This window comes from Motacilla alba, chromosome 1 (assembly GCF_015832195.1).
Source record: "Motacilla alba alba isolate MOTALB_02 chromosome 1, Motacilla_alba_V1.0_pri, whole genome shotgun sequence".
In the NCBI taxonomy this organism is placed as follows: Eukaryota; Metazoa; Chordata; class Aves; order Passeriformes; family Motacillidae; genus Motacilla; species Motacilla alba.
Window position 1 is genome coordinate 52,890,879 of NC_052016.1, and position 25,416 is coordinate 52,916,294.

Below are 25,416 nucleotides of genomic sequence, written 5' to 3' on the forward strand. Positions count from 1 at the left end.
CATCATGTTCTCCTACTCACTCCAGTCTGTTAAAGAGTTATTTTGGACTTCACTGCCTCCTGGACCACATACTTTCTGTTTCCAAATCTGCCACTTCGTCCTCTCTCTTTCCCAAATTCAGTATATTTTTTTTTTCCTCTGATTGCTACTAATACATGCATTCTGTCTCAGCAGTACTTGTTACACCCTCCTCTTCACTACCACTTCAATCAAGTCCCTTCTATCCACACCCTGATGACATCTTTTTCCAGTCCTGTCATTTTGAGCATACGACTTTTCTCCTATATCCCTCTACATCTTTCCAGTTCATAATGTTTAAGAAACTTGTTGTCCTACACACTTCACACCTCCTTGCTTTGCTGGCCTTAATCTGCTTTCTTCCATGGCACCCTCACTCATCTCATCCTGTAAGAAACACTTAGTATCAACACTATTTCTCTTCCTGTCCCTTTAAACTTCCTTTTTATGATATGTCCCCTTTTATGAGGCCCTGTAACTAAATGTTTAATCCTATACCTTATCCTCAGTCTTTTGGAAAAAGTGTCCAAATAACACTGTAGTATAATTAATAGTAAGGAATTTGGACTTTAAAAGTCTTGTCAGCATTTAAAGTCTGCTAAGCTAGTCACTTGAGAAAAGAGAGGTACATAAATTAATGATTGAAGCCAATGCAACTGATTGCCACAAAAACAAACTAAAATGGACACATAGCCAAAACATGACTTTATTTTCCAAAAGATTAACAAAAATTTAAGTATAAGTCATGTTTTACAATGACTATAACATAAAAGAAAATCCACTTCAAAGAAAAAAAAAAACACATTAAGACAGTATTAAAATTTTATGCAGAGATAAGCAGAGTACGTACACAATCCATCCTGTAACAGTTTTAACATGTTCCTAAAACTGAAACAGCTGTAACTCCTAAATGATATCAAGGTTAAAAACTGTCATGCTCCACCTGCTATCTCTGCTGCTGTATTTTATGACTGCCTTGCAACTTCCAGGTTATACTTAGGAAAATATTTCAAAAAGGTGAGATTTCACTCAGTGATCCACAGTTAAATGACAATCATAGCTACTCAGAGAAAGGCTTGAGACTCCTGAAGTATTTGGTTGTTATTTTCTGGATTATGTTAATCAAAATTTTACCTTCAGAACAAGATAAAGTCAAGCAATTTAATTAATACCCCTTGCAGCATAATCCTAAACTACTCTAAAATGTACTGGTACTGGTAAAAGTACAAAAGTAATGACTTGCCTCCCAGGCAAATAAAGGCAGTAAGCTTCTGCTCCAAGAGTTATGAACAAAATCAGACACAGCTGTGACCACTGTCAATGGAGATGTGAGAAAGCAAATAAATGGTAATAGAGAATAACAGAGAAAGCAGTTTGAGGTATTTTTCCTGTTAATGGCTAAAGGTTATTCTAATGGTTCCAAATCGGTAATATAAATATTTAGGGCTGATAAGAGAGGAATAAGGATCTTCAACCTTAACATCTCATAGAACTTCTTTTACTCTCATCTTTATCAGCTTTGCAACATTTCTACCAGAGCCCTAATAATTGAATACATAAATAAGAAACCTACATGAGCTAAAACATATTCTTCAAGCTAATCAGCCTATTTATTATAATGTTTTCAAGATAAATGTAAGTACAGCTGTACTGCACGTCTGTCCTACCACAAATGACTTTAAAAGGACATCTGCAGTTCTACTGGAGAAACTTCCAGTAGTTTCTTTAATGAAATAAGCTCAACTGACTGGAAGAAACCAAAAAATACCCCAACCAATCAATCACCCAACAAAAAACCCCAACAAAACAACACAACAATCCCCCAGTGCTTCTCAGAGTAATGAAAACATTTGTTCGAGATGTAACCAATGTGAGTAAAACTTGATTTTTAGAAGTCTCTCAAAGACAGAGTTGGGGAGATTGATGTTTTCAACAGCAAGAACTGGAAAGTGACTTCACAATCAGAAGCAAGAATTATGTTTCCCCATTTGGAAAGTGGAATGCACCAAAAGAAGATGACTTGCAATAAAAATTACTAAGTTGGCAGCAGAACAGTAGAAACACACAAACTGGCCCAGGCCTGCAGTTCTCACCCATCTGCAGTGATTCTCCTCTCATCAAAGGCACTGTGAAGCCTGAAGTCACACAGCTGAAACTATACACCTTTGACATCTGCTATTGTTCATGCTTCTGGAATGGAAATACGGCCACCAAAGTTGTTACTATTTCAATGTGAACTGTTTCAATGTGTATTTGGCTGAAACGCAGTAAAATTATACAAGAACAGAACAACTCAGAAACTTTGATTCACAACAAAAGCAACTTTCTATATCTGTCAGTCCTTCTAGCACTATTTTATTACTATTCACATAACCACCACTGCCACAAAAGCATCCATACAACAGGTTCATACTAAAGGTTTGCCTCAATTCAGTACTTCCTTTCCAACAGCAGCCCATGAAGTGTTCTTAAATTCCTTTCACAGCAAGACCAAGCAGAGAGTGATACTTTCAGGGATATGTACTGTACTGCCTCAGCTCCCAGCAATCCAGTCTTTGAGACTTTGAAGCTGGAGGTTGCTTCTGCACAGTCCAACATGAATATGTCTAAATGATCCCTGGATCCATTCAAATTTTTAGCATCCTAGGTTACTATGGCAGTGGCTTCCACCATTGAGTTTATGCTCTCAGAGATGTGAAAGAATCCTGATAGATTTTTGAGGAATTACCTGAATGCCTGTGCTGACTATGGGTGACTGGTCCACAAGGGACAACAGGCACAAACTATAAACTCAGAAAGTTACATCTGAATAGGAAGGAAAAAAAATCTTTACTTTGAGGGTGACAGAGCACTGGAGCAGGCTTCCCAATAAGAATGAATGTTGTCCTCTGAAGTTATTCAAAACCCACCTAGCTGTGATTCTGGGCAACCTGCTGTAGTAGGGGGGTGGGACCAGATGATCTCCAGAGGTCCCCTCCAACCCAAGCTATTCTGTGATTTTACATTATTGTCTTTTCTATTCTATGTTTTCCAACATGACTACAGCTTTCTGAAGGTGTTTTTCTTATCATAAACTTGAGACTTTGTATTAAAAGATTAACAACAGAAGCCATTTTTAAAATTTAAATAAACATCCCCAGTAGTAGATCAGTTCCTTCCTCACAACACTGTTTTACTTTTTGTTATTCACCATGTCCTTTATATTGTTGTATTATGTTGCTAGTGAAAGCCAGCTACAGGTAAGCAAAATCAGTTCAGCAACTATGTTTAAACACTTCTTTGGAAAAATAATTGTTTACAGAAATATTACCTGAGTTTTAAGATCTTTACCTGTATTTGTGTGCATGGTTGTTTTAAACAGCTTGAAAAATCAAAACACTCCACCCCAAGAAAGTCCTATTAAAGCTCAGTGGAAACTCTTCTCAAGAGAATAGCAACAGACTCATAACTCAGCTCCTGCTGAAAGATGAGACTTCAGCACAGAGCAGCTAACTGTGGGAAAAGCTGAAGGCACACAAACAAATGTTTCTCAGCTAGAAGTCTGAATGGGCAGGAGGAGGAGAAATCTGTCTTTACCTACAGGTATCAAGTAACAGTTAAACCTATGAGTGCAGTTCCTGAAAGGCCAAAGAGAAAACCATTTAAAATATTTTCATGACCACTGTACAGTAGGCCAACAACACTAGGAAAACACAAACACTAAATGATGAGAAGCCTACAAAAAGAAAAATCGGTATTTTGATTGCTGAGCTTTTAAAAGAATTCTTTTGATTGCCCTGAAAATAACAGTATTCTGAAAAAAGAAAACAGGATAAAGAATAATTTTTACCATCGCATAACACCTCATTTTTGTCAGTCTTTTCTTTTTATAACTGGCATCATTTCTTACTGGGCTTAATTTACATTTAAATATACATTTTATATTCATACGGGACAGCTGAACAAAGATGGCACAAATTTAAAGGGTTTAAATATACAATCTCACATATCACATCTACCGAACTGACCAAGTACCGAAGAAAAAGATATACATACATCCACAAGTCTCCAAGCTTCACTTATCACTGCATACTGTAGTCGATTCAGAACAAACCCCTCAATCTCTCTGTTAAGTTTGACAGGAGACTGACCAATCTTCTTCATCAGGGCATATGTTCTCTCTGTCGTAGAAGGATCTGTTTCTGGATGAGGAACAATTTCAACCAATGGCACAAAGTAAGGTGGATTTACCTCAAGAAGAAAGACAAAAGAAGAACATCAGCCACCAACAGAACGAGTTAATATAAAGCATCTTTATAGCTGGCACTAGCTTGGATAATTTCCAGTGAACACAGCAAGCCTGATGATATTCAGACCTTAAAAGACTTCACTAATCCAATAAAAGCTGGTGCATTAACTCAAATTAAAAGAAATAATTAAACTTGCACTAAATCAAACTCTGTTTAACCCCAGCAAAATTCATGGAGCTACACTAGAGATGACAACACTCAAACAGTACTAGAAGACTTTATTCTGACTTGAGGAACTCTTTGCTCAATATTCAGGCTATTTGTTGTTGTAAGACATATGGTCAACACCTGTCTTTCCAAATTAAGCAAGGCATTTCCTTTTAGACAGTCAGGAACTTTATAACAAAAGTATTGCTAAACACTGCCTGTAAGATGCAACACTTAACAGATAAGCAGCTACTGGCCCAAGCCTGTATATATGTTAAATACAGTAAGATATCACATAAAACAAACTTGGAAAATGTTGCAGAACAGGTTACCTTTAAACACTCTTCTTAGAAAAAAATAAATTACCTCTCCCTGACTCTTCCCAAATGTAGTTTCTCTTCAAGTCAAGACCTTTGTGTTATGTATTTTTGAAGTAAAAAACAAAAAAAAAATCCTAAAGAACATCCTGGAAACAGCTAAAAGTTCTTCAGGTCATAGTGTTACAGACAGTTAAGCTGCATGCATTCTCTTTCCAAAGTAGCAGTCCTTCAGCTGTACTCTTAAAGGTGTTAAATTCAGCTCTCCATCTAGCTCCAGGCAATGGAAGGGGCTAACATATAATAAATTATTATCAAGAATAACACAGACATTTGAAGGATGGTAATTAACTACTGATTCTTTCATCATGCTCCCTTATAGTCAACTACTCTTAACTGTGCTCCTGTAAATGCAAGGACAGGATCTAGTCACAGGAACATGCAAGCAGCCTTTCCTCCTTGCATGTTCTTTCTTTTCAGTATTTCATGGTTCCCTTTCCTGCAGGGTCTGACATGTGCTCTAACTACTGATGTAACACACTTCATTCCTTTTAGAGTGCCTTGTATCCCAACACAGCCTCTCTCACATCAGTATTTTTGGCAGTGCCACCAAAAATGCTGAGAAAGGTGAGGTGGATGGACACCATCCAGTGGTGCCAGGCAATTGAGCAAGACCCAAAACACTGCAAGCATCAAGACATTCTCTAAGGCTTAAGTGTATCACAGGTTCCAGTCAGAAAGAGGATAAGTTAACTGTTGAGAGAGACTAAGGCTATTAAAAATTTCTTCGAAGATTATGGTAGACAGTGATCTTATTGAAGTATTCCATTTCATGAACTTGGCACCGGGAGCACATGGGTGTGTTCATGAGCACCCTGAGGATATACAGGAAGACAGTTTTTCAGGAGTGAGAGATATTGGTAAAAACTGAAAGTAGTAGAACATAGATGAAGTAGGGAATGGGGGAAGGTTTCTAAAAACAAGAAGCATTTCAGAGAACAGAAGGTCACCTTAGTGTAACAGCGTCACAGCTAAGAAAGGAGATGACAAAGAAAATAACAAAAAAAAATTAAGTTACAGAAAAGCTGTCAAAAACCATAAATATTAATTTTAATGGACCAGTAATAAAATTGGAACAAAAATTAGAAGACACAAACAATTTCTAACAGGAGTAGTGGAGTTAAAAAAACAATCTGAGAGAGTTTTATGCAGTTTTCGAGTTATTTGATTTCCAGGGTTTGCTGTACAACAGGGGACTTCACTCAGTGTACTCAGTGCTACAGTCTCCTCTAGCCCCATATTTCTAGTTGTGTGATCTAGCAGGCATATACAGTATATGAGAAGAGAACCACCCTGCAGCAGACCTCTATTGATCCACTGCCTGAAACTGCTTTCAGAGAATAGCTGTACCTGTTTTGAACTGTAACATAAGTACTGTGTGCATTTCTAACATACAGCTGTGCTGTGAGATTTTTTTTTCTAATTACTGAACCATGTTAAGCAAAGGGATGAGCCGCTTCTGCCCTTTGGGCACTTCATTCCATTTTATCTCAACACCCTCACCCATGCCAGAGGCTCTACAACTTTAGCTTTTAATTTTTCTGGTATATCAAATTCCACACTTGTTTTCAGTGTCTTGCAGAGCTGCTTGCTTCCTGCAGCCACCAAATCCTACTATTGTGTTCAAGATCTTAGTGAAAAATAAAACAAAACAAAAAACCCACCCAAAGCCAACAACTACTACAAAGCAAGCATGTTTCCTGATGCAGATGCAGAAAGGCCCCTGGAAGAGTACACTGTTTTACAGCTTCTTTGGTACATTCAGTACAGCTGAGTGAAGCTGAGATTACCACAAAAACGTCTCATTTGGACTGCAAAGCTATTTGGGAACAATTAGACATTTAAACTCCAGAGTGTTCGTTTTGATAAAATACATATCCTTACAACAGAAATGTAGAAAATGTTGAAGCAGAGACCACCTTTCCAGATCTGATAAAACCTGGTTTCAGGAGTGGCTCCTACGAAGACTGCAATTCAGACTAAACAAAGTCAACTGGTACAGACCAGCTTGGGAAAACAGTAAGAAAGAGTACAGTAAAATCAAAGACTGACAGTCACACAGCCAGGAACTGGTTAAAAAAAAGAAATTGTATAGTTACTTAATATAGAAATGTTAAAGAGACATTATCTCTTCTCTTGCACTAGAGAAAACTACAAGCCTGGAAATAAGAGATAAGAAACGATTGAATTTTAGACTGGAGAAAGGCTAGATCTAGGCACAGATACATATTTTGAAATTTGACCTTTTTTATAATTAAAAAGGATTGAAAACTTCTTTTACAGAAAAAAAACCAAACCAAGCCTTTTGTTCCCCTTGCCACGCAGGCACCCCAAGGCACAGTGGTGGTGGAGGGGTATCAGAAAGGCACTGACCAAATGCTTTGATACTACAGCAGGAGGCTACAGGTAGCTGTAGAGACACTACAGTAAAGCACTGCTGTATTTTTGTACTCTTGTGCATGCCCAGGGAATTGACATTTACTTTACACTCTGAGGGATGGCCTGGAGAGACATCATGTAGTTACCAAACTGCAGAGACCAGGGCAGCACCTCTCTTCACGACAACAGTCCTCTTTAACTGATCAGCTGACTACCCAACTAACACTGGGTTAACAAATTTATTAGCTTCTTGAATAGCGGAAAACAGAAGCAGTAAGAATCCCAGTGATGATCAAGATAAAATGCTCTTCCATGCTGAGCAGAGATCTGATAAACTGCTGTCTGGCAGCTCCAAACAGACCTCTACAGAAGCCCACAAGTGCCTTTGACCATTCTGAGGTTCTGCTGCAACCTCTAGTCATTCCATTTTTGCATCACTGCCCTGTCCCAGTTGGTCATGAAGCATGCAAACTCATCTCCAAATCCAATCTGTTCCATTTCATCATTCCTTAATTCCTCTTTCAGAAATTAAGGAATATTGCTTCTGCATCACAAGTCTGAAGAAACTGGAGTCTAGATTTCCCATCTTTTATCAATATAGCCTGACCAGCACATGCAGCTCAGTGTTTGGATTCTTACTGTCACCCAACGGAAGCTAAGAAAGGATACTAGAAAAGACTAACAATGACACAAGAATAAAGCAGTACTGTTATGAGCTTGTACCCAAAATACAGAATTCTTACATTTTGAAAGCCAGTAGTTTGAGAAACACACAACAATACGAGTACAGCAGCTCACACAGAACATATCTTGATCCAACAGCATGCAACACCGTCTCAATTTTGTAGATTAGTGCTGCTGTTCGCAGAATAACCAAACTACAGCTTTTTTTAAAAAATTGACCTGTACACTAACAGTGGCACACAAGAGCCCCAAAAACCCTTCTGAGTCCTTCAGACTGCAGGAAGGAGTCTGGGATGCAGTTTACACGAAAAGGAAACATGCCATGGTACTTACAGGATGTGACACGATGCACTGCTTAACATGTTTAAGGCCAGTGAACAATTTGCTGGGTAAGAGACAAGAGGTCGAGCTGCTCAAGATAACACTGTCACCCACAATAAGATCCAACTGACCGAAAATCTTCTTTTTCAGTTCCAGATTCTCTGGAGTACATTCCTGGAATAAAACAAAAAACCAGTATTAGAAGTCATATAGTTCAATAGTATCTATCTATACATCTCAGACTTCACTGATCCCATCCTAGACTGACACCTAGGAATTCAGCACAAACCCTGTTTTAATCAGCCTAGATATAGCAGTGAGCCAGTAACACAAAAATATCTCCCCACAGTTAAAGAAATGGAAAGCCCAAGAGTTAATGTACAGCAGAAGATGGACCACCACACCCTACAGGAGATTTAACGCAAAAAGAAAATATTCTGCTTTGTCTAAAATACAGACTTTAACTCACACAGGGAGATAACACAATACAGAGGAATAAGACCTGGTCTCCACTGTTTTAGGAGTATCTCACATGATAGAAGTCAGTATTCTCTCTAAGACGACATGGAAATGATCAGGTGTATCACAAAAGAAGACAAACTAACAAACTCCAGAACTATGGCAGGAGATTCCAAGGTACATCTCTGCAACCTGTGCTTAATCAACTCCTAGAGTTGAAATTAAGGAAGATAATTATGCATTTTAAGTATGAGGGTCACTGAGAAAGACTTCTGAAGACCATCTGAAGTAGAATGAATGCTATCAAAACTTCTACCAAAGCTACTGAGCACATTCAGCTCTACATCACTGTGTGAAATTTTACATGTGTGAGCCAAGGGCCACAACATACAATCACTAGATTTCCAAAGTTATCTCCAGGAGATGTCTGAAGAAGAGCATGCAAAGATCCACTAGTCTGGGAGGAGAAGGACATAGGATAATGACTATAGTGGATCCCACAGGCAACAGAAAAGTCTTCAGCTTTTGAGAAGAAAATGGATGAAGAAGGCCAGCCTGTTTTCAAGGGGTTTTGGAAGAGTTTTAAAAAATCCAAACAGGATCCCAAAGTTGCAAAACCTCAGCCTTCCCTTTAAAACACACAGAAAATACCTGCTCTTTTCCAACTCTAACCTTCTCCTACCTGCCAGTACTTCATTCTGTCCTTTCTGTTATGTTGAACTACACACAGCAAGGTCAGGGGAAAAGACGACACATTTGATGTAATCCAAAATTTACATTTAACATCTGCTGCTTCAGACAGACTCTGTGGCAAGAATGCCCAGGGACAGAGCTTTGAAACCAAAAAATGGGTTAAAAGTAATTTGAAGTCTTAAAAAATAAGTTGCATGGAACAGTACTAAAGGTTCTATGATGCACAAGAGATAAACAGGGTCATTTAAGAACTCCAGATAGAGCCCAAAGTATTAGACAGCCTTATCAAAACAAAATGATACTCTGCTCATAGTTCCAGAATCCCTGCTTGTTGGTTAAGTTTAAATAGTTTCTTTTAGTGAAGCCAAAGATGATGAGAACTCTGCAGATACTGTTCAAGCTAATAAAAGAGCTGCTTTGAATAGGTTTGTGAACTTGAAACTCTAAGCCTGCTCTCAAATCAGATGATAATCAAAAAGGCAAACTCAAATCTGCTGGAAACTCAAACCTGCCATGGTTACGTAAGGTTTCTGAATGGGCCATTTGCTTGGAGTATTTTGTATAGTGTCACAATTGTATTCAGGTTGTTGGACCACTGCAATAAAACTTCTGTTCTCAAGCATGCAATTATTTTCTCAGAGACACCAATTCCCTGAAGAACAGGGGGAAAATTAAGCTCTAAACAATCCATTAAACAGGAACCTCAGTTGCAGTCAGTTATGGAGCCTGGAGAGGTCTGAAGCTATTCTGTTTACCATGAGAAAGAGAATATCAAACAGAGAGCGGGTAAGATATGGGTTTAAAGCTACCACAGTTTCTCTCAAAGAATCAGTGCAAAAAGGTTAGCATGCACCACTATGCATTTTAAGTGACACTGTATATTTCTGTGCCCTTTTCTTAGGGAAGATCGTATTTCTCACTTGCAGAGAACAGTAAACCTTTATTCCAAGGCCTGGTCATCTAAACAAGGTTGCTACAAATCTAGCTTCTAATTTAAACTTTATTAGACATCTCTTAAGAGCCTGATAGAAGATGACAGCTGTTAATTTTTAAAACCCATCTCCCAGAAGTGTTGTATTGAATTAAAGGCTTAGATGTAATAGGAATTACACTATTCAAATACATGTTCAGAGAACACACTGCAGCTACTTGAACTGGTAAAGAACTACGCAAAGATAAACACATGCTAGACTCCCTCCCTAGCTAACTGATACACCACATGGTGATTGAGGTCTAGTTGTCCCTAAACAAGAAACTGCACTCACATGACACAACCCCTGTACATGGAAAGCCAGTGAGTTTTATCTGTTTAAATCCAGTGTCTCTGTGGTTTTGTATAGGCCTTTCTCACCATGCCACTCACCATCTGTGCTTCTACATTCATCCACGCTCATCTAAATGCACAATTTCATTTTCCTATATTTAAATGCTGGCATCTCCCCAGGTTCTTCCCATCCACTTTCAAATAAGGCAAGGTAGCAACTCCTCTGTAATGTCTAGAAAAACACTCCCCAAAACACTATCTTGCAAAATACCTTTTCCTTATACTATCAATGAGAATTGCTGCTGAGCCATTTATTAGTACTGGGAGGCAAAAGAAACAAAATATGGCCTGAAGCAAAGCCCTGCAACACAGTGGTATGGTCCTAAAATAAGTAGACATCCTACATAAGCAGTATAAGATGAAATATATTTAAACTAGCATGCAGAAGGTCAAAGATTAGCAGCCACTCAGCAACAAGCAAGGCACTTTCTGTAAGATCATCTGGAGATGCTGTCACAGGGAGCAGCATCAAGCCTTACCAATAACAAGTATGGAGTTTGATGGTAGTCACCAGCATTACGAATTTCTGATTAAAGAAATCTGAAAGCTACAGCTGCACAACAGTGAATTCCTACCTCCTGACTAGATGCTGTCAGGTGCAAATTCAAAACATAAAGAAGAAAGTCTTTCTTCCCTGGCAATCTTAATACAAAGGTTTATGATAATATATACATTCCTGCAAGTGAAGATCGATCCGTCTTGAGCTCTCCTAGACCTACCTTCATTGCAGGAGTCTATCCCATACCATGGGACTCTTCCAAGTAGATTTGGCCCAACAGGCCAAAGTTGTCCCTCCTGAAGTCTACGGCTGTAATCCCAGTTTTTGTCTTGCTTCTCCTCTCAAAGATTCTCAACTTCACCATCTCATGGTATCTATAGTCAAGACTTACTTCCCCATGACCTTCACATCTCCAACCAGTTCTTCATTGTGAGGTCCAGCACATCATGTCCTCTCTTACCCTAAATGCACTCCACAATCCCTCTGACTTCTTTGTGCTCTCCTGTGCTGTCCCTCCAGAAAATACTGATGTGGCTGAAGCCCCACCATGAAGACTTGGGCCTGTGAATGTGAGGCTTCTGAAGAAGGCCTTTTCTTCCTGATCAAGTGGTCCATAGCAAACGCCTGCCACAAAGTCTGCCATATTGGTCGTCCTGCTAATACTGACCCAAAAGTTCTCAACTGGCTCCTCAATCAAACCAAGGGAGAGCAAGAAACACCCTATTCCCCTCCCACAGCTATCTCCCTCCTACAGCTATTCACTTTTGTCTTGTACCACCTAACCCCCAAGAGTTGCATTTCACTGCCATGCCACAGCTGCTATAGCAAGAGCACCCTGTGCCCTTGCCAACTGAGATAGAAATTTTTTTCCTAGAGTTCCGCAATTCCCCTTTCCCAGTAAATTCAGTAAGGTTTTAAGCAGCAGGTAAATTGTTTAGAAGCCATGACCACTTTGACTGCAACAAAATCCTCCTCATCTTCTGCAGTTAAGTGAGGATCTCCAAACGTGCCACAAGCGCCTGCCCTGTTTACACACATATAAAACTCACACCATTTTAAGAAGCCTCAGCTTGTCAGTGCTGTGATTTAGTTGACCTTTTTAAAGCACTCCTGTAGAACAGTTCCCAGAGTCAAGTGACAGCAATCCTCTCACAGAATGAGACCATAGCAGCAGCTTTCAAAGCACCGAGCTATCCCACAAGCTGGACCCAGACTGTCAGCACTCCTGCAACAGGAACCACATTATATCCAGCTTTTTGTGGGAATATAAAGAACTTCACAGGATTAGGAGACAAAGAGTTCTGCATGTCAGAAAAGGAGCTTTTCTGAAAGCTTGGTGCCTAATACATTTCTACAAATACTTCCATTATCTTCTATAGTTATAATCCACTAGAAGAAGAACTTCACAGAAAAGCTAGGCATAATTGTTTTACTTTCAATCTAACAAGTCACTTGAGAATGTTTTATTTCTAAAACGAAGCCTGATTAATATAAACCTACAGAAAGCTTTGGCCTGTGGTTTTTTAATACACATAACCTGAATGCTGTTTAAGACAGACATTAAAAATACCTGAAAAGGAGACCTGCAAATTTAATGAAATTAAATAGAGATTTCAAATTACTATCTATAGCAACTGTACAGTCAAATACAATGATTCCCTATAATTTTACCATATCTAAATAATATAATAAAGGACTCTTGTAAAAGCCTCTTTGATAAAAGTACATATGCTAAAATAAGCTCTCTGCAAATTAAACCCTGCCATTTACAACCAATTCTGTTTCCTCCAATATCACTGGCAAAGTTGAGGTTACTGAAGCTACCAAAGAAAATTCCATCTATTTGTTCCATCGTGCATATAGATTGCTGTGTTTCAGTCACCATTTTATTGAATCCACATCAAATTATATTTTAAGCAAAAGAGTGTTTAAAATGTTCAGTAATATCATTAGTATTTCACTCCTAATTATTATAATTTCTATTTAGGCTTTTGTGTTGATATGCTGGTTTGTTCTGTTCCTGCAGGGTTTAGGTGTGTATCTCCATTCTGGAAGAGTGAAGATGCATCTCCTATTAAGGAAACTTGAGTGCTTTTTTTATTGTATTCCATGTCAGACACTAAAGTGCACTCTTGTCAGTAAACAAGAGTCACATATACAAACCTGGGGAACTACACCACCTGCAATTCAAAAAATGTCACATTTTGACTGCAGAGGCTGGGAGTTCAGCTAGTGAAACAAGCAGAGATATAAAACTGTATTTTTAATATCAGAACAAATTATTAAATAGAAGTATTAATTTTGCTTCTGATAGTACTGTTAGCTAATAGAACTTAGCTCAAATATATATTTTTAATACATTGAATAGATTTGATAATTTCACAAAATTCAAAGTCATGATATGATTTGTTCCTGTGCCCCTTTCCCACAGCAGATACTCATTCCACTAAGTGGGTACACAACTTCCTCCAAGATGGTTTCAAGCTCATGAAGAAAAACCAAATCATTAACAAAAATAATAATTTGCAACAAAAGCCTCCTCAGGTGTGAACCAACTCTAGTTAGTCCAAACCAAGCCACACAATCTTGGCAACCAAGACTTTTATTTTGAACCTGAACTATCTTACTAACTACTGCTATCCTGTAAGCCAACGGTAAGACAGCATCATAAGGGCAGCAGCTCCTTTAACTGAAAAGCAGACTGGATGTTTGTTAGGCATAGGAATGCCACATTATCACCATGTGACACAATTATAAAAAATATTAATAAAGTACAGGCATGCGAGTTTCACATCCCAGAGCTTCAGTTATAGATTTTCTATGGGTCATGTATACACTGGAGCAAAATGCTGAACATGGGAGGAGAAGGAATCATGTACAACAAGAGAATTTTAAGAACAGGTTAACACATTTTTGACAGACAGTTGTCTAGGTATGACTGATCCTGCCTGCCTTTGGACTCATCATTAGATAAAGAGACTGATTGTAAAAGCAGTCATAAAAGATCAGGTAAAGGCACCAGCACTTTCAGACTAACCTAATTTAGAAAAATAATTTAGGGCTATAAATCACTTTAGATCTAGAGTGATAACTTCTTATTTGTTTCGAAAATATGAGCTCATACGAGTGTGAAATCTGATGCTTCATGAATCACTACCTCTTGAGTGACATGAAAAAACTGTTGACTGCAAGATACTGTGCAAGTAAACACTGAGGTGAAATCCAGCACTTGGATAGAAACATTTTGTACTTTACTACATTTCATAAACATACTCTGTTGAAGAATTTGACCAATAAAAATATCAAGTTACTGCCATTTTATACTGCTCAGAATAAATTACTGAATTATGAGTGTCCTTTCAACCTTTAGCAGAAAAAAACAGGATTTGTGGAGGTACTAGTTTTCTAAAGGTACTACCTTTTCTAAATCAGACAAATTTGGGAGGGTTTGAGGGGTTTCTGTGAGAGGCTTTTTGGCTGTTTTTTTTTTTTTTGTTTAAAGCAAATACAGCAAATCAAGACAAGTTTGCTTCTTCTCCTGTTAGTATCATGGCATGAAAAGATCCATCATTTTCCATGATGTTCACATGTCCAACAAAACTTTCAAAAGACAGATGAGTCAATCAGGCTGCGACAGATGAAGATCCTTTTTGTTCCCTCAGGAAAGGGCAAAAAGATCTCAAACTAGTTGACTGACATCCTCCTCCTTACATCTTCCCTCAAAGTACTAGATTTTCTCTGTTTTTCTCTACCCTGATCTCATCCACCCTGAAAATTAGGGAAAGTGATCTAGGAAAGGCAATGGAAACATAACATCACCCCAGAAAAGGGACCAGGGAGCAATGGAAGAGAACCTGAAGAGCAAGATTAGTTGTCAGGCAGGATGACAGTTTTGGCAATGACAACCTCCTGAAACAAGGACCAAAACTATATTCAAGACTGTAATGGTAGATGGCACCAGCTGTTACAGAATGCACAGAACAGATGGGAAATAAATGCTAGAAAACATGGAAGGACCTAAGTCCATTCAGCAGCAGCACCACTACAGTGACACTGGCAAGCTGTTTACCTAAACAGCATCTTCAGTTCAACTTAGACACTGACTTCATAAAATATTTTACAGCAAGCCTTTAATATCTGAACATTTAAACCTTTAAAATTAGAAAGAATTTTCTCAAAACTTCTACAAAGACAGCAAGTCAAGTCCCATGTCTAAAACCTGTTCCCTCAAAAGCCAAAACACAACTTCTGGTGCCTCAGGCCAGTGTTTAAGCTCTGTAGGGTAAAACCAGGCCTAAGGTTATATTTGCCCAGCTGAGAGCAAACAGATCCATGTTTGTCTGTCCAGGGCTCAGTTTAGAAGAAGCCATGTCACTGCAATGCTTGCACACTCTGCCTGCCAGCAGTTTTGTTTTCACGGAGATCTGTGACTAACAGAGCCTCCAAAACAGCCTAGGAGCTCAGGGCAGCTGAAGATATCTTCCCACTGTCTGCAGACATTCCCTCATCCCCAGAAGTAAAAGGGTTCTCGAAAGACGTCAGGAAAGCCAAACAAAAGCTGCAAGCAGAAACTGGTAAGAGAGAGTCAAAAACTAACTTCTATGACCACAGACACAAGACACCTGTTGTTAAAGCTCCAAAGTCAATGCTGATTTTGCACCCTGAAGCCACTAGCAGACTTTCTGAAAGCTGTTAAGGCTGTTTTTTAAAAATATACCTAACTGAAAAAGATGAAAGAGCCAGCAAGATCTGAAAGATACCAGGTTGATAATCTATTAGTGTCGTTCTCACCAGCTCAACAGCCTGTGCAGGTGTAATGGGGGGTAAGAAGAGAGGGGGCAGAACAACCTCTGTTTCTAAAGGGGTGGGCAGGAAATGAAGATATTGTTCTAAGGCTTTTAGGCAGAGTTCTTTTAAAAGTAAAAAGGATAAATACTTCAAGAACAGAAGGTGTAAGTTAAAAGCTTAATTTTATCCCCTTGCCCAGTCTGTTCTGTTCAATGTCACAGCACAACAGACGGGTTCAAAGATCACCTCTCAGTGACCGTTTGTGTCCATCTTCAACCAGCCCAGCCCAGCCAGCCCTCTAAGTCACCAGCAGCTCAGGTGTAAAGAGTAAGATCTTAGCAATGGTTAGCCATCTAATCTTCCTCTGACAGCTAGCAAACTTTATTGTTCAGTTAGTAAATTGTTCAATTTAAAACCTTTGGTTTTGTTTTACTAGTGTTGTGGTAAGAGATCATACAAGTGCTGCACTTCTTTCAATTTATCTTATTTATGAACTAGACACATATCCACTAAAATCTGGTTTTAATACTCAAAGGAGAACTAAGATATTCAGTACCCAATAGTCACATAAAGACAGAAAACAAAAGTAATCACGTATTTATGCGGGAAAGCTAAGAGCACAAAAGTAAGAAACTTTTAACTCAGTCATGATAGTCCCATGCCAGGAACATTATAGTACAATCATATCCATTAATTTATCTCCATGGAGTTTTCAGCTAATGGAAAAGTTATTTCAGAAGTGAAGATTTTGAGTGATACAAAAACTTGCAGCGTACATTCACCTACACGCTATAGGTGATGCACCTATAGGTGATTCCAAGTAGAATAGGAAAGTTCTGAGAAGTGAACTTGTGTGAATACTCAGGTTGAGAGCAAAACACAGACTGATTTCCTTCTGAAGCTGATGTGAAGCACACTAAGCAAGACAAGTTACATCATGAAAATGCTCAGGAGAGAGAATATATAACCTTTTAAAATGTTCAAGACATCACTGTTATAATTTTTCTTCTCAGTCCTTCTAATTATCTCTTGCATCTTTTTCCCATTTGTATCTTCACTGATGTAACTTAGGAAGTTCCATTTTTTACCATTTTATCCCTTCTGTTTTAAGTTATGTCCTATGAAAACTACTTAGAAGGCAATTGTCTGAAGAATTTACTCATGGAGGGCAAATATCAACAAGTTTTTTAAAGCTTTAAGTGGACTTATTCTACAAAGGACAGATTTGAAAAGAAGTTAAGATTTAACCAACTAAAATCCAGGGTAAAGCAATGGAGTTCTCATGAAAATTTTGAAATAAGCTAATCAGTAGGTTATATCATTAAACATGGAAATTGAGTCCTCTATATTCGACTAAGATTAATGCAACCAATATTTTATTTTTTAAGTAACTAAAAGTTAGAACATTTGAGCTCGTAAGTTACAATTAGTACATTTTGTCCGTCCACATTCAGTGTTGCACTAAGCAGCACTTCTTAAATTTAACATGGTTCAGTCATAAAGTAGTCTGCTCACTGCTGAAATAAGGCTGTGAGCCTAGATTGTTTCATACTATTCCACCACCGTCCTTCAAGAGAAAATTAAAATCTATTTCAAAGAAGTTGCCTGCCCACTTCCATTGTGCATTTGTTTATTTTGTTTATTTTTATTAATATACTAAAAAACTACATGTTTAGAGTCATCCAGAGGGCTAATGGAACATAAAATAGTGCCAGAAAGCTGCAGTTACCCCAGGTACACTGTTGCTGTTTGGAGACTACCAACACAACACCGCTATCTTCCGCTACCTGAAAGGAACACACAGGTTCTCTGAGGTGCAGCCTGGTAGGACAGCAGGCAAGAGACTGAAGTTGCAAGAAGAGACTTCCAATTAGATATTAAGGAAAAGTTGCAATGACAGCAATCAAACATTGTAACACGTTACCCCAAGAGACCAGAAGTGCTTACCCAAAACTCAACTGCACAAATTCTGTGCAAGTTGATGCAAGTTGGTCCTGCAATGGGTTGGGCCAAATGAGTTCCACAGGTTCCTTCTAAAAGAAATTACTTTGATTTTGCAACATTTGCCCAATGCCCATTTTGTAAATGAACTGATAGTGGCAGGACCTTGATTTAATCTAACATTGCATACAAGACCTTGCTCAAAAATCTTAAGATTTTGTCAAAGACCCTCTCTCATGGGACCAATAGCATACCAAAACTCAACATCCCTGCCAGAGCAACAAGACCCAAGAACTCCATCACAGCTAGGTTCAGCTTCAAAATAAGATGGTAAAATAGAAGTCAGAATGCTAAAGAGATACAAAGCTGGCACTAAGAAGGATCAGATCCTTACAGGTAGCATACAGGAGAAAGTAAGGACACCATATGGATATACCAGGTAGTAAGAAATTCTTGAAACAGCAAAAGAAAACAAGAACTATGAGAATACTGGAAACAAGAAGACAGCCTTTACAAGCAGAAGGTAGGAAGAACAGTCAGCTCTTACTCACTGGAATAGGCTGGCCAATGCTGCTTCACAGATAGCTGTGCCCTTTGTTACATCCGTTCATAAATGACCTGAAAGTTAGCTCATGAAATTTAAGTTGGCCATCATTATTACAACCACAAGCATTTGCAGAAGGACTTTACAAGACTGAGTGATTAGACTATAAATTTGCAAATTAAACTCAGTACAAGTAGGCAATACATGCATGAACACAATACTACAAACTAACAACTTCCAAGCTCATTAGTGATGAAAGAGTAAGACACTCTTAAGAGTAAGGGGTGAATACATAGTTTCATGCTATGAAGAAAAGGAGTGAACACAAAACAGTGTACTACTGTAAAAAGCTAGAGTACATTCATGCCTTGACTTCTGTGTGAGGCTTCACCAGGCCTCCCATTCTGTCCTCCTCACCTCACCAAATTGGGAGGAATAAAAGGTCTGGAAATCTGTGCTCTTTTCAGTTCAATTTGTTATTAGGGCTGTGTTGCAGCTGATCAGACTGGGAATTTACAACCTGAAACAGTGTAAGTTGTAAACGAGAGTGCAGCACAAATACATGTAGAGACAGCTAAGGGTACAACACTGGAATAATACTGGGGAGCCATACAGGGTAGAAATGCCAATCCTAACAAAAACTCATTCATACTTTATCCCAGAAACGATCCCATATTAGCCTATTCTCTGCACTATGTCCAATCCAGTGAGCATATTAATAATTAAGCAGCCACAAACTATCAGTCCTAGCAGTTCAGTTTGCTCCCCATTCCAATTTTACTTAGCAGCACAGATTTCATACCTATGTATCAACCCTGGTTTTAACACTCTAGCACTCTGGGATAGCTATGTTTGGCTACAGCACTCCCTCACAGTCAGAACAGTCATCCCACATGTCATACTCCATGCTTTCACTAGGTACCTAGAGAGGAAAAAATACATTTTAGACCCAGCTCTAGAATGTGTAGTGTTCCCTAAGTGATAATCTGTCCCCCAAAAATCTCCTGCCAACCTTCACCTTACATTCATCTTTTTAACAGGTACAGTCATTATTACACATGGAGGTCAGCAATTCCCTCTCAGCTTAGCTGCCAGCCTCTCCCCCCATTACTCAGAATAAATTTGCAAAGACTCTAGTGTAAGAAATTCTGCAAAAGAGGCATGATCTCCCATGTCAGGATACCAGGCTAGAAAGAACTTTAACAAGCATGACTCTATCCTTATGGGGTCATGATGTTGAACTCTCCAGTGCCCACCTACTGCATAGCACAGCTTTTAATCGTCTTTCTGATGCGTTTGCTGGGAGTTGGCAAATCTTCACTTACCTGAATGAAAGTAGCACCCTCTACTGCTGCCTTCAGGTCTGTGCAAACGCTAATGAGAGCCAACTGCTGCTCCGCACTCAAAGCTCCTTTCAGGACTCCCGACTTCTCCATCTCTTTCATTTGTTTGCTGACAGAAACAACACAGACACATTTAAATGCTTTATCATTGTTCAGCCACCATCATTTTAAAAAAAAATTTTCTTAACAAACCATGTACTACACTATTTGTCATCCCACTGCACACATCTCTATTCAAAAATATAAAGGTTCATTTCAGTCATTTCTCCTTCCTCCCCCATTTTATCAAAAGTTTTTCTTCTCTTCAAGCACAGACAGCTCCAAGATTTACACCTAGACGTCAGATGGTCACCACTTCAAATTTGTTTTAACTGGTGCACAATCAAGAGGGTTTTTTGGCTCATATTTAATGGGAAGCAAGGTCCCTTTAATAAACTTCATCTAGTTTTACAAACAGCTCTTTTGCTACAAAGCCTCACTGTAGGAACACCTCTTTACTAGTATAGAAATAAATAAAGACATTCAATACAGCCAAGAGTCCTTCTTAAAAACCATGCCACTACATTTTGAGGTTTTTTTAATGTCTACAGAACAAGTGTAGAAAAATTTAAATAGCTACTAAACTTGAAATGAATGCTCAAGTACACACCCTGGCTGGGACTGGACAGGCCACTTCTTCAGAAAAGGTCTCTTCAGTTTGAAGCCCTCAAACATCCAGAACAAGCAAGCCATTTTTCAAAACCATTATAAGCTGCTTAGAGGAACAATGGCCACAGAAATTAGGTGGGATTAATCTGTCTGATCGCAATCAGCCTAATGCTCCTTGATGGAGTCTTCATCATGGTTAAATTGGTTCAGTTTTCATCAGTTTCATCCAGACAGAACTCCTCTGAGCCTTTGGTTATTATTCAGCAAAAACTGCTCATCCTCACGAAGACATGAGGAAATTGACCTGATGAATACAGCAGGGAAAAAAAAATCCTTTATTCTTCCTACCAACTTAATTAAGGACAGGGAAATGGATGGCTGAAAAGCCCAGACTTCTACTTCTTAAGCAATTTATGGCAAAGAATAGGAAACAGGGATCTTCAGCTCCCTTTCCCAAGTTCACAGGGAATATGCAGTGTGCTGGACAGTGTTGGACTTCATCCAACACTTAAGGCTTCTAGCACTAAAGGTGCCAGTGCTTCATCTGGAAAGAAACAGGTGCCCTAAGCTACAGAATCCAAACTTCTGGCTCCCTCACACCTTGTGAGGCAAGATAAATAATTCAAAAGTTCTTTACAAACCATTCATTAGAAGTTCATTTCTCCGGTGTTTTTGCCCAAATACAGCATACTCTTGCTCACACACTTAAAAAAACCTCAAACCAAAAAAAAACACGCACAAAACAAAAGTTACGTTTGAAGAGATCATATCAGAATTATTTCCTTCTTTGAGGAAGAGCGTGAAGTTCTTGTTCACTCTCATTGCAATACTACATTTGTCTTATCCTCCCAGGTTCTCCAAAATTACAGTACATTACTGGTGATTGAGGGATTCAAAAAAGCTAAAGTCATAGACTAAGTAATCCAGCTTCTATTTTTCTTCCCCAAGCTTGCAGCACCCATCTCCTGTTTCATATCTTTCCTTCTCTGCTAGTGATAACCATTCTGCATTTCTGCTTTTCTGTCATAAACCGCTAACAGTACACTGTGCACCCAGAATACCATTTCTTAGTTAACCTTCAAAATTACTATCTTCATCTTTGGAATTTGAGGCTGGACTGATTTTTTTTTTCCTAAACAAAAAGCATTCTTTTCAACATAACCAATCTTCATCTTAGCCATGCCTTTAAGTCAGTTAAAACATGGAGTAGGAAATATGTGCATTACTTCAATTTTGGCTTTCCCTCCTGGGAAATTTTTATTTTTTGCCAATCTACTTATAGCCATTCTGGTTGTTTTGTTCCACAAACAAATTTTAGTCTTTCAAACACTAAACCATCTTTATATTCCCATGGGGTATTAGATCGCTGCAGAACTGTGGGAAACCAGTGTTCCCTGATACTCAACACACATTGAGACACAAAGGTTTGTACATAGAGCAGTGCACGACTGACCTCTGCTGGATGACTTTTAATGAAGACAGCCTAAATTTTTAGGAGCTCATCCCTAGGATGACCCTAGACTGCGATCATTGCAGCCATATCCACAGCTTCACTACGCAGCTGTACTGTATGTGCAGCTCAGAGAGTTTCACCTGTAAGGTCTTTCAAGAATGAAGAATCCACATCAATAAGAAAATACTGCTTCCTTTCTGATCTTATGCATTGTCTACCTCCAGACTTTTACTGTTGTACCTGTCTGCCCATGTCAGCACTATTCTGGGAACTGGGCTAGTATTTGCTTCAGGATAAGGCATCCGATCTATGGGAACATTTCCAATCACATAAAATGCCTGGGATGCTTCTGGTTACAAATCCTACTCTAAAAGTCTTTACAGAAGGACCCTGAAAACAATGTTAACACTTAACTCATTGTTAACACCCCACTTGCCTCTCCTTTATCCACAGCCACTACTGGGCAGTTGTATTCAGCACACACAGTTGCAACCAGCAAATACTTACTAGAATTAAGACTGCTTAATCACAACCACACTGCCCACACTAACAATAAGGGAAGGAAGAGAAGAAAACACCAGCCCTGTTATTCACAAGTTCAGCCAGCTGCTGCTGCCCCGAGACTAGAACTATTAAGCAGTCAAAGCACTACCATCTAGTGCTGTCTGATAAATGAGAGGGTAGTTGGCATGGCAAGAACAAACCAAAACATCACTCAACTTTAGCCTGCGACAGAACAGACCAAGTCAGTTTTGTGTAGCCAAGCGGGAAAGCTTTCAGGAAAGAAGATTTCACTGACTCCTTGGACAACCTGTTACTCTGCATACCAGGCAAATGTGAGCACCATAATTGTTCTCAAAACACAACTTTAGTCATTACACAAATCACCCTTACTGAAATCATTTGTTCCAGCTGCCATGGGCACTGGCTACCACACAGGAATGAGGTGAAAAAACAACATTTCCTTTTGGAGGTATTTTCAACTCAGTCAGACAGAACAGTCAGACAGAACCTTTGTAAAGAAGGAATCTATCCTTTTCCAAAGCCTATCAATATGTTCTCTAGTTAGTTCTGCAAGTGAGGCAGTTTTGCCTAGCTAGTTAATTGCACTTTTAGGCACGGTGGGTGGGCAGAGATAAAATCAAAAGGTAGAATTAAGCCTATGATTTAGCACAAGCTTGATGTGCCAGCATCAGGCACTCAATATCAAACTGTGTTCTGAAAAGAATCATCTAGTTAGAAGTTCTCCCCTCAAAGGAGATAGATAAAAATATCAGAGAAGACCTAAGCCAAGCTGCATTTTGCCCTTGATATATACAGTACCAATACAAAAAAGTAATACATAAGACAGACTGGAAGACTAAGCCAGTAAGCTGGGTAATTAATCAGTCTTTATCAGCAGAATAATTACATTTAAAACAATAGCACAGTAACTACTTAGAAAAGTTTACGTATTACAAGAATCATAAATTTGTTTTTGGCAGAGGGGCATACACTAAAGCGTTTCTGCATCCTATGTTTTAGGACTACTTTCAGGAAGAGGATACTACTTGTTTTTCTAATTCTCATTATTTCAAAATTTAGCAACCTTGCATTCAAACCAGAATCACACCGATGCAGAAAAAAAGCACACTGGATATGAAAAATAACATTTCCCAAGGCAGGCTACTAGAGTATGCATTCAGTAGGTCCAGTGTGGTATAAAGGTGCTCATTAGTTTGTTTCTTCATCAGAACAAAAGATTGTTCCATTAGAGCAGACCCTGAGATGTTCTGAATTTATATAAAAGGCAATGACTTCTGGATCAACAGACTAAAAGGCAACAGCATAAACTAATTAAGTATCACTTCCACCATCAAAGAAGTATCATCTCCTTTTGGAAGTAAAATGAGTGTTGCTTACTACTCAAACCCGATTTTATTTGGAAAAGGGAAACTACAAATAGTCATCTGTACACTTCAGTTTCTCCCCAATAAGTCGTACCTCCATGCACTAGAAGTTTGTGGACTGCAGACTAGAGTGGAATAACTATGTTCCAATACCAAAACAAAATAAACCACAAAACCCCTAAGCCTAAAAACTTCCCTAAAACTACTTTCTATTTGGAGGGAAAAAGGAAAGCAAATTACATCAAGTTCAGAGAACCAGTCACCAGCTGGCTCTATCAGACAGATATTCCCTTGCTACTCTCCTGTTAGCACATATTACCTACTCAAGCTCCAACTCTTACAGAAGTATCACATCAGTAAATCATTGTGATTTACTGCAGGTTGTTTGCTATGAAATGAGTGCAAAGAAGCTTGACCATATCTTGATTGATACAATCATCAAAATAGTGGTTGAAGAAACTGTGTAGCTTTGTATTCTTGTCACGAAAACTACGTTTTCCTGAAACGAGGCTTTTTAACTGGAGTGTTACAACAGCCGAAATACACAAGTTAATTTTAAGTTAAGATCATCTCATGTAAAAGGCAAAACCTGCCTTGAACTCAACTGAACTTGCCTTGAACTTATCAATGACTTGGATGAAGGTTGCAGGTGCCTCCTCAGCAAGTTCACTGATGACATTGAACTGGGAGGAGTGGCCAATAGCCCAGAGGTCTGTGCAGCCCTTCAGAAGGACTTTGACAGGTTGGAGAGATGGGCAGAGAGGAACTGTCTGGAATTCAACAATGGCAAATGCAGATTTTTGCATTTTTCTGCTCCTGGGGAGGAATAACCCCAGGCACCAGCACAGGCTGGTGACCTGCTGGAAAGTAGCTCTGTGGAGAAGGACCTGGGGGGCCTGGTGGACAACAAGCTGTCCATGAGCCAGCAGTGTCCTTGTGGCCAAGAAGGCTCCTCTACTCTGCCCTGGTGAGGCACATCTGGAGTGCTGTGTCCAGGGCTGGCCTCCTCAGTACAAGAAAGACACAGAGCTCCCGGAGGGGGCCCAGCACAGGGTTACAAAGATGGTTATGGTGCCAGAGCATCTCTCCTACAAGGAAAGGCTGATGGAGCTGGGCCTGTTCAGCCTTGAGAAGAGACAACACAAGGGACCTCAACAATGTCTATAGGCATCTGACAGGAGGGTGTCAAGAAATGGATCCAGGCTCTTCTCAGTAGTGCCAAGCAATAGGACAAGAGACAACAGGCAGAAACTGGAATACAGGAAGTTCCACCTGAACAAGAGGAAAAGCTTCTTTACTGTGAAGGTAACTAAACACTGGAACAGCTTGCCCAAAAAGACTGTAGGGTCTCTTTTCTGGAGCTATTCAAAAGCTGTCTGGATACAAGGAGCTTTAGAAAACCCGGCTCGAGCAGGGAGGTAGGACTAGATGACCTTCAGTACTCCCTTCCAATGCGACCCATTTGGTGATTCTGTGAACTCCTACAGGAGAACACGCACAGGCACACAACAGTATAGACCCACTTAAATAGCACTCTATCCAATTACACATGACACTCTATGCTTCATGTTTCCAAGCTGAAAACCTTGGAAGGCCAACATCCTCACGCTGCTATTAGAA

General features: G+C 39.2%; 1 protein-coding gene across 1 annotated transcript in view; it reads right to left on the reverse strand.

Moving 5' to 3' along the window:
• The window catches only part of CRYL1 (crystallin lambda 1), a 49,338-nt gene that overhangs the window by 19,624 nt on the left and 4,298 nt on the right, over positions 1 to 25,416 (reverse strand). Inside the window, exons 3-5 of the mRNA XM_038140544.1 lie at positions 19,789 to 19,915; positions 8,228 to 8,389; positions 4,054 to 4,248 (exon numbers count right to left, since the gene is read on the reverse strand). Of these exons, the coding sequence (XP_037996472.1) occupies positions 4,054 to 4,248; positions 8,228 to 8,389; positions 19,789 to 19,915 (484 nt within the window). The remainder of the gene's footprint in view (positions 1 to 4,053; positions 4,249 to 8,227; positions 8,390 to 19,788; positions 19,916 to 25,416) is intronic.